The 9,347-nt window shown below is 51.3% G+C and overlaps 1 protein-coding gene and 1 long non-coding RNA gene across 10 annotated transcripts in view; one reads left to right on the forward strand and one right to left on the reverse strand.

Moving 5' to 3' along the window:
• MYO1D (myosin ID) overlaps positions 1-5,331 on the reverse strand; it is a 152,397-nt gene extending 147,066 nt beyond the window's left edge. For all 8 annotated transcript variants that reach the window (XR_010467796.1, XR_010467797.1, XR_010467798.1 and 5 more), the window contains exon 1: positions 5,146-5,331. Coding sequence is in view for 5 of the 8 variants with exons in the window: in XM_065039816.1 (XP_064895888.1) it covers positions 5,146-5,240 (95 nt within the window). In the remaining 3 variants the exon portion in view is untranslated. The remainder of the gene's footprint in view (positions 1-5,145) is intronic.
• A 1,567-nt stretch (positions 5,332-6,898) lies between these two features.
• LOC135576125 (uncharacterized) lies at positions 6,899-7,950 on the forward strand. 2 transcript variants are annotated; one of them, XR_010467723.1, is made up of 3 exons: positions 6,899-7,083; positions 7,230-7,477; positions 7,666-7,950. It is a non-coding gene; the product is annotated as an uncharacterized LOC135576125 (long non-coding RNA). The 2 variants fall into 2 exon arrangements; XR_010467722.1 differs by having other exon boundaries at positions 6,932-7,083; positions 7,280-7,477.
• The last annotated feature ends 1,397 nt before the right edge of the window (positions 7,951-9,347 follow it).

Raw genomic sequence — 9,347 nt, forward strand, 5'->3', positions numbered from 1 at the left:
TCTGCCAGGATTAAAGAGACTTTGCTACCTAGTGAGAAGCCAAACCTCTCCCACCACAACTTCAACCAACACCACAAATGTTTAAGATGGTGTTCAAAAGATAAGCAAGCTGGTGCAAAAACATCAATACAATATGGACAGCACCCTTTGCTCCAACGCTTTAAGTCAAGGGAAGAGTAGAAAGAGCGCTAAAGAGATGAAGAATCAAATGTGATCCATGATCCACACCCCAGCTGAGAAAACATCGGTACTAACATTTACGGGGATTCTTGATATTCTAAAGACAAGAACTTTAAGCATTGGGTCAAACCCAGAACTTGTGCATGCTTTGCCAGACCTGTTGAGGACAGAAAATGGGAAAATAACCCCCCAAAAGATGCCTTTTTTTTGAGAGACACCCAAAAGGTATCGCCTACACACAGTCTCAAGAAAATCCCTTCAAGATACCCCTGTGCAGCACTTGGAGCACAATTCCCTGTTTCCATTTGCTACAACCTTTTTATAAGAGGAGAGCCTGTACCTCACCCTGCCTGCGCGGCAAACACCTACACAGAGTTCTCAGAGAACCACACTTTCTTTCCACATTCTTGACAGCAAAAATACTACTAATCATAATAAACATTAGCTGTCTTTCAAAAGTATCTGCAGTAAACACGAATTCACGACTGTTGCCTTAATGTAGGGTAGCTTTGAAAATGCTGGGGTTTGCACTGCGAGACATAGTTGAGAAACAGTAGAAAAAGCACTTTTGTCTATTTTTGATGAAATGCAGAACTGTGGTTTTATTAAGTGGTGCTTTAAGAGGTCAGAAATCGCAATGTGTGCAGGGAGACAACTGTAAGGACTATGCAACTGTATTTCTTCACAGGACATCCTTGGGCTCAGGCGGGCTGGGGTGACCAGGAACTATCTGAGCAGCAAGTACGGCCTTTGCACATCGGCACTTTGGAATTAGTTAAAGAAAGAGAGGAAAACAACCCAAAATTCCTTTTACAACCACTACACCTTACCACGTGCTTTCACAGTGTTCCTTGCATGCATCCTTGAATTCTTTAATAATCATGACAAAGATCTGTTCTATTCCCAGGAGGAAATTTGCACAATGCTTCTGAAAATGAGCAACCCTCTAGAATGGATGAGTCAAGTAACACCTGCTCACGAATCAGATGTGAGAACAGAAAGACCCTGAGCGCACAGCTCGTACGGGACTATCCTGAACGCTACCCTGCTGTTGGGATATAGAATATTGATAGTCTGCTTTCTACCTGGTTTTCCACTTCCAGCCCTTGGCTGCGACTCGGAGGCGTTGGGTTTATCCACCACCCGGCTCAGTGGGATCATGTCTCACTGTCCTGCAAAACATTCAAGACTCTGTGAGGAGCAGCTGGTCTGAAGTGATGCCTGAAGTTACCACTGAGACCGCAGAACAGATAATTCAAGAAATCAAGCTCTTTGCATACTGTACAGACCATTTTTAAAGCTCTAAGTTTGGATTTGTTTCTCAAGATAAATGGTATTTGTACAGGAGAGCGCAATGAGTGGTCGTTGCAGGATAATACAAGAAATGATATATAAAACTGAATATTCCACACTTGTGAAAAATAACCTTTTTGCCTTCTTCTTTACAAGGAAGTAAAGTAAAAATGATAACTTGTATCACTTGGAGTGATGAGAAATGAGGTGATGTACAGTTCGGTGTTTCCCTTACTCAAGAGCTCACGCCACAAGTTTCATCTGTGCCACAATTTCTGCAGAACGTTGGCAGCTCCTGCACCATCTCGCTCCACCTGCTGCGGAACAGTCACAGTCACGTTAAATCAAACCCTCCCACTGAAATGAAAGCGTTTTACCAAGCCCAGAGCAGGACGTTCTCCCTTCGGTTACAGGCGGGTAACACCCGGCATGCGACTGAACACCCATGAGTGCCAGGGAAAGGATCCGAGAGCTGTTTGACACCAAGAGCATTCCCTGTTTTAAGGAGTCTTTTCAATTAATCTCAACAATTATCTGTTCAAGCTCTGAAGTTTTTCAGTAAAGAAAGCAAGCTAGCTATTGAGTCCACACTAACCGTTCCAATACTCCTGCTTCTTTTTATTTTGATGACTAAAAATCACAACCAGGCGCTGGTACGAAGCCCACTCAGAACTGAGGAATTCAAGGACTGGATGATTTTTATTTACAGTTAATACGTAACATGCAGTAAGCACTTGCATGTCCACATGAAATGGCCAGTTTATTAAGTAGCTGTAAGACACGGCCAGGAAAAAACACTAAAACTGTCATATCCTCACTGACTGATCTACCTGAACCTACAAACACCAGGGCGTGAAGCGCGGTGATTGGGAAACGAGGCAGTAAATTCACATTGAACCCACCCACTTACCCAGGCAGGTCCTCACACCGACAAACAAACCAGCCACGTTAATCCAGCCCATGTCAACAGCACTAAATTCAAATATTAATGCAACAAAAAGTGCAACTTCACCATTTCTCTTTTTCCCACTAGAGACATCCTTGGGGAAATATCCTCGCCTGCACCGACGCTGGTATGATTTCAATTCCACTCACATCTGGGCTCACTTGGGAACTAAATCCAGCACAACCCGTCTTGGGTCAGCCAGTGACCCCGAACAAAAATAGCTCTGGCAGAAAGCGGGATTTATGGAATAGGGTGGAGCCCATCCCGGGTAAACGCAGCAAACGCGACACTTGAACTTAATGATGGAGAAGCAACAATTTCTCCGTTCCGTGCACGGCGAGCACAAAGGTGACTCGTGCCATCTACACAACGTGACAAAACAGGTGACACATCAACCTTTCAACAGGTCAGAATCTCAGGTGTAATTTGGGTCTGACACAATTTAAAACATACCAGCTGCGAGTGTTAATGACTGTCTCCAAAGCGGTAAAAATAAGAGACGCAAATGTTGCTTGAGAATTGTATTAATAATCACAGCAGCAGCAATGCTGGGTCAGCAGGCCAGGCCCACAGCTCTGAGCGGGGCTTAGCGGAGTTTAGCACTATAACAGAAAAGCCACACTTCTGGTAAATTCAGCCTGGCTTTCCCAAATGTTCCAGTGCACACAAACCTCAAAGCAGGGGATGATAGGACCAGGGTTAGAAAAATTAACAGTATTATTTTTTAGCAAGGAATTATTCTGCTCATAACACAGACACAAGGCTGCAGCGAAAGCAGCGCACGCGTTCTCCTGCAAAAGAAACCGGAGTTTGAATTGCTGTCACAAGGTAAAACCTGGTTTTGAGTAACAGGGACCAAGGCCTTGGAGCTGATGGTGTATTAGATACAGCAGGGATGTCCAGACAGGTCCTTGGGCACGGTCAGCAACAGGACAGGAAAACCAATAAAACACCAAACTACATATCAACTGTAAGGATCCAGAATTGCTGGCTTGTTCCACTTATCCTCTTTCCTGCAAAACCAGCAAAGTCTACCAGTGCAAGGCACCTCTCAATTCATTAATTTGATTCCTAAACACAACCAACATGCTATGTTGATTTTTAAGTTATCTAACGATCCATTTCCAATACTTCATTTAAATTTCTAATACACACTAACCAAAGAATAAAAACCCCAAGAACAAACTGTTACACGCAGGTTTCCTGCTAATTAGGACAACTTCATTTGCAAGCTCTTTGTAATACAATTACAGTATCATAGCATGCACAAATGAGAAACAAATTTAAACTTTTAGAGGCACTGAAAAATGTATTTAAATGCGACATTTCCTCATGTTCAAAGCTCAATTGTTCACATTACATTTTTCTTAGTATTTAAACACAAACGCCCTTGCTACCCAAACAGAAATCCAAAATATAAGAGCAAAAATTGTATTGAATATGCTGGTTGTTATTATATCTCGCAGTCCTGACCTTGCAGCACCTCAGAAGAGGGGTCCACCCGGTTGTGGAGCACAAATTCCCAAACACTCAGCAGCTGATGCAGCCAGAGCTCAAAATCTATACATCTTATGCAGAAGAGACATCATAATTGCCTGAAAGAGCTTAATTTTTTCCTTCCTCGGCAGTTTTATGGCAGGTGAGACGCTTAACCCACCTCTCTTCCCCTGGCTGTTGCCAGAGCTGCTCTCAGGTGCATCCAACAACCACACGGGCCTGAAAAGTTATTGATTCCAACACCTCCACAATGCAAGCGGCAGGAGAGGGTCAGTAAAGCCTGAGCAAAACTAGTGGGTGGGGGACAGGCGATAAATCACATTTTTATCCCTTGGGTAACTATCAAATCCTTGCACAGGCGGGGGCATAAGGGTTTATCAGGAAGAGCTCACATGAATGTTTTATAACGGAAAGAGGCAACCGCAGACTCAGGGTCCCCCCGGCTGTCCCAGCGCCGCTCGGGATTGAGTTGGATCCACATAATGGGGTGGGAAGGCAGATCCTCCCCAAGCCCATTGAGCCAGAAGGGAAATAAAACTATAAAGATCACGAAGTGTCCATGAGTTGGATGCACATAATGGGGTGGGAAGGCAGATCATCCCCAAGTCCATTGTGGTTAGAAAGGAAATAAAAACTATAAAGATCACAAACTGTCCATGACTTGGATCCACAACCTGGGGTGGGAAGGCAGATCTTCCCTCAGCCGATTGCAGTTAAAAAGGAAATAAAACCATAAAGATCACAAACTGTCCACACAGCGCAGGTTCACAGGTAACTCCTGTGAGGCTGGAGCAACCTTGGACTTGGTGACTTTTATTGCTGTGTTGTTTTTTTTAATTCCATCTCAACTTTGCACAGATGTCAGCACAGACCTGTTAGAGGGTATGAGGTGGAGACTGAAGCACAAGAAGGAGGTTTTCTGAGAAAAAAGTCCCCACAGACCCACAGGGAGGGCTGGGTGCTCACTCGGCTCTCCCAAGCGTCCCAGTTTTATACAAGTTTCCCCTCTTTTGTGCGGGTTTTTGCTCGGTCACCTCACGGCGGGGGAGGCGACACCTCCCGCTTCAAGTCACTCACCCCCCTCCGCACCCCGGTAACCAAAGTGCTGGCGACGAGGTGGCGGGGAACAGAGAAAACGGCGCCTCACAACCCCTCACACACCGGGGGACCCTTCCCGCGCCTCACACCACCCCGTCCGTCCGCCCCCCCCCAGCGCCATAACCCCTCACCGCAGGCGGAGGTTGGCCATGAACTCGGGCATGGTGACGGCGTCCATCAGCACGAAGTCGGCTTTGCCGAACTCCAAACTCTCCTGCTCCGCCATGGCGACTGTTGAGTTCACGCTGCCCCGGGTTGGGGAGTTGGGGGGGGGGGGAAGCGGGGGTGCCCGCCTCGCCCCCGCCGGGCCCCGCCTCACCTGCGGTGAGGCGGGGCCCGGCGGGGGCGAGGCGGGCACCGTGCGCAGCGCCTCCTGGTGGCCCGCGCAGTGGAAACACACACGCACACCACCCGCCCCCCCCCGCAAAGCGCGGGAGAAACAAGAGCGCCCTCTGCTGGGGAGAGACGCGTACTGCAGCTGATGGGTCCCCCCCAATCAGTGGCGGGGGGGGCACTTAGAATCGGAGGATAGTTTGGGTCGAAGGGACCTTCTCGGCTCAGTCGGTGCCACCCGTGCCATGAGCAGGGACGTAGAGAGTGCGCTGTCAGCAATTTGGTGATGAGACCAGACTGGGAGGAGTGGTGACACTGGAAGCTGTGCTGCCATCAGAGGCCTGGACAGGCTGGAGAGTTGGGTGGGGAAAATGTAATGAAATAGAACAAGGGCAAGTGTAGAGTCTTGAATCTGGCAGGAACAACCCCAGGTTCCAGTGTAAGTTGGGGAATGACCTATTAGAGAGCAGTGTAGGGGAAAGGGACCTGGGGGTCCTGGGGACAGCAGGGTGACCATGAGCCAGCACTGGCCCTTGTGGCCAGGAAGCCAATGGTACCTGGGGTGGGTTAGAAGGGGGTGGTCAGTAGGTCAGAGAGGTTCTCCTGCCCCTCTGCTCTGCCCTGGGGAGACCACACCTGGAATCTTGTGTCCAGCTGTGGCCCCTCAGTTCCAGCAGGACAGGGAATTGCTGGAGAGAGTCCAGCGCAGCCACCAAGATGCTGGAGGGAGTGGAGCATCTCCCGTGTGAGGAAAGGCTGAGGGAGCTGGGGCTCTGGAGCTGGACAAGAGGAGACTGAGGGGGGACTCATTCCTGGGGATCAAGATGGAAAGGGGGAGTGTCAGGAGGATGGAGCCAGGCTCTTCTGGTGACAACCAGGGATAGGACATGGGACTGGGGATGCAGCCCAGGGGCGGTTGGTTTTCGGGCTTCTCCAGGCTGCACCCAGGGGAACCCCCAGGACAAGGGGCTGCAAGGCCCCAGGGTGCTGTGGTGCCACATTCTGTACCCCATGGAATCCCCAGCCCAGGGCGCTGCAGAGCTGGATCCTGCACTGAGATGACACCCTCCCTACCCACAAACCCACCCCAGGATGCAGCCAAGGGGATCCTGCATTTTAGCCCCCCCCCCCCCCCCCAAGTGTCCTGCTGCACTGAGGGACCTGCACCCTGTGGGGCCAGATCCTGCACCCAGCACCCGTGGGTGCCCTCCCAGGCCCTGCTCACTCCAGCACTTACAGAACCCCCAGAAACCCCCCAAAACCCCCCAAATACATGCAATATAAACCCATGCAAAAAATATCACAGCAACACCTGGGTGCCCCAAGCAAAGGTCCTGCACCACCATAGAACCAGCTGCCTCAGGCTAATTAGGTTAATAATACTAATGAGGGCAACAAGGGCAGGGGGAGACATGGGAGCAGACAGGGCCTGACCTGAAAAAAAGGTATTTGGGGTGAGAATTGCTGTTTGGGTATAGGATCTGGGGGGTGTAGGGCTGAGGCAGCGTGGCCATCCCCACCCCTGTCCCTGTCCCCATCCCTGTCCCCATTCCTGTCATTGTCCCCATCCTGTCTCCATTCTTGTCACCATCCCCATCCCTGTCCCCACAGCCCAATGGGTCCCAAAGGGCCACAGCCCCCAGCTGAAAGCAATAACCCCCCTGGTTATAGGCAGCAGTTCCTGCTTTGTTCCCTGCCTGCTCTGGGGGGAGGACAGGGCTGGGGAGCTCCTAAAGGTGAGTGGGGAAAAAAAAATACCCCAAAACACCCTAAAATGCCCTTTTTGTGTTTTGTTTTTCTGGTGCATTCTGCTCAATAGTAGGATATTTTCCAGTCTTGATTTATGCAACATGCTAAATATTTCTTTTATTATTATTGCAAGTGCCTAATTTGCATGATGCTAATTGAGTGCCTGCAAATGCCCTGGGCCAGGCGGAGGTGCTGGGGCTCTGTTGTCGCTCAGCAGAGGCGTTGGGGCCGTGGGCAGCAGCGATGAAGCCTGAGCCCCCCGCTCTCTCGAGGAAGAAAGGAGCGATGGGCTGCGCCTGGCAGAGCCTCCTCTGCCTCCGTCCCCGCTGGCAGAAGAAGAAGGTGGTTTATTCCACCCACATCCACAAGCTCCTAAACCAGGTACGCTCCAGATAGGCTTGGCTGCAAGCTCAGCTTGCTCATCCATGTATCTAAGCCCGGATGCTTGTGTGTTAGCTGAATCTGGAAGCTTTTGACTTGAATTGAAGGTGTGGTGGGCAGGGCAGCTCCTCAAGCCGTACACCCCACGGCTGGTAGCGCTGATGCTCTCGTGGTTGCTCTCCCTGCAGATGTGGTCCGCTGGAGCCTCCTGCCTGGTGGCCGCTGTCCTCGCCAGGCTCGGCAGCCCCCGGCTGCTTGGGGACGTGGCGCTGGAGGCCACCCGGCTGTCCCGCTGCGGCAGAAGAAGCCACCTCGGCCACCAGCAGGTCCTGCTGGCCACGAAGCTGGTGCTGCTGCGTGAGCTCTCCAAGCCTCCCCCAGGATCCTTATGCTGTGACTGAAGGGACATGAGACAGTCTTAGGAGTATTTTAACGTGGTTTTGGTAAATAAAGTATTTATTAGCATTGTTTGACAGAGTCTCCTACCTGGGCTGGCACCAAGAGCAGCAGGTGGGCTTGGATGACTATGGGTGGGTGACCCATGTACCCATGTAGGGGTGCAGGACAGAGGATGCTCATGTGCATCCCCTCGATAAATATCTGCAGAGTGGCCCTGCTGGTGGGCAAATCGGCCCCAAAGTTCCAATGGGTCCTTCCTGGATAGAGAACCCTCTTTGCCCTGCTGGTCCAGGGCAGCTGGACACCTTTGCACCAGGTTTGGTCAAGAAAGGGAAGAGGAGTGGCTGTTATTCTAAGTCCTGGGGCCCCGTCAAGCTTGGGGAGCAGCAGCATCCCCAGCGATGCTGTGTCAGTTGGTGGCAGTGCATGACTTGTTTCCAGGCTCTCCGTGGGACGGTCCCCTCTGTGCACAGGGGTGTCTCTGGGTTCTCCAGGCTCAAATTGAGCCCTGGCGATGGTTGGGGTGTGTTGCAGTGCCTGGCCACCCGCCTGAGGGTGTTCCCAGGCCTGCTTAAGTGCCACCAGCTCCTGGCAGTACTGGGACGACCTCCCTGCATCAGCCTTTTCCAGCTGCTGAGCTTCTCTCCCCAGGAGGCTGGAAAAGGGATGGATCCTTCCAGAGGGATCTGGGCCTCGTCACCTCGCGATGGTGGCACGAGCTGAGGGCTGTGACGTGTCTCTTTAGTGGGTTTGCGGTGGGAGTGGGTGACAGGTCTGCCTGCTCTGAGCCACCACCTGTGGCTGTCTTGGCCACTGGGCCACCATAGGGTCTGGGGAGACGTTCTGGACTCCACGATACAAACCTCCTCCTCCCTATTCATGGGGAAGCATCTGGGTGTAGAGTCTTGATTCGGTTTTAAAAAATTGGAAGCGTTGACTTGTTCCCAGAGGGGAAGCGCCCTGTGGCGGCTGCACTCATCATATGGCATCCTTTAAAAATCCTCCCTGTCATCCCAAACAGCAGCTTTGGTAGAAGTGAGAGGATGAATCTCCAAGTGACTGCAGCTGAGAGGGCTTTTCAGGTTTTTTTTGTTTTAGGCAGCAGGGTGACCATGAGCCAGCACTGGGCCCTTGTGGCCAGGAAGCCAATGGTACCTGGGGTGGGTTAGAAGGGGGTGGTCAGTAGGTCAGAGAGGTTCTCCTGCCCCTCTGCTCTGCCCTGGGGAGACCACACCTGGAATATTGTGTCCAGCTGTGGCCCCTCAGTTCCAGCAGGACAGGGAACTGCTGCAGAGAGTCCAGCGCAGCCACCAAGATGCTGGAGGGAGTGGAGCATCTCCCGTGTGAGGAAAGGCTGAGGGAGCTGGGGCTCTGGAGCTGGACAAGAGGAGACTGAGGGGGGACTCATTCCTGGGGATCAATATGGAAAGGGGGAGTGTCAGGAGGATGGAGCCAGGCTCTTCTGGTGACA

This window comes from Columba livia, chromosome 23, assembly GCF_036013475.1.
Source record: "Columba livia isolate bColLiv1 breed racing homer chromosome 23, bColLiv1.pat.W.v2, whole genome shotgun sequence".
NCBI lineage: Eukaryota > Metazoa > Chordata > Aves > Columbiformes > Columbidae > Columba > Columba livia.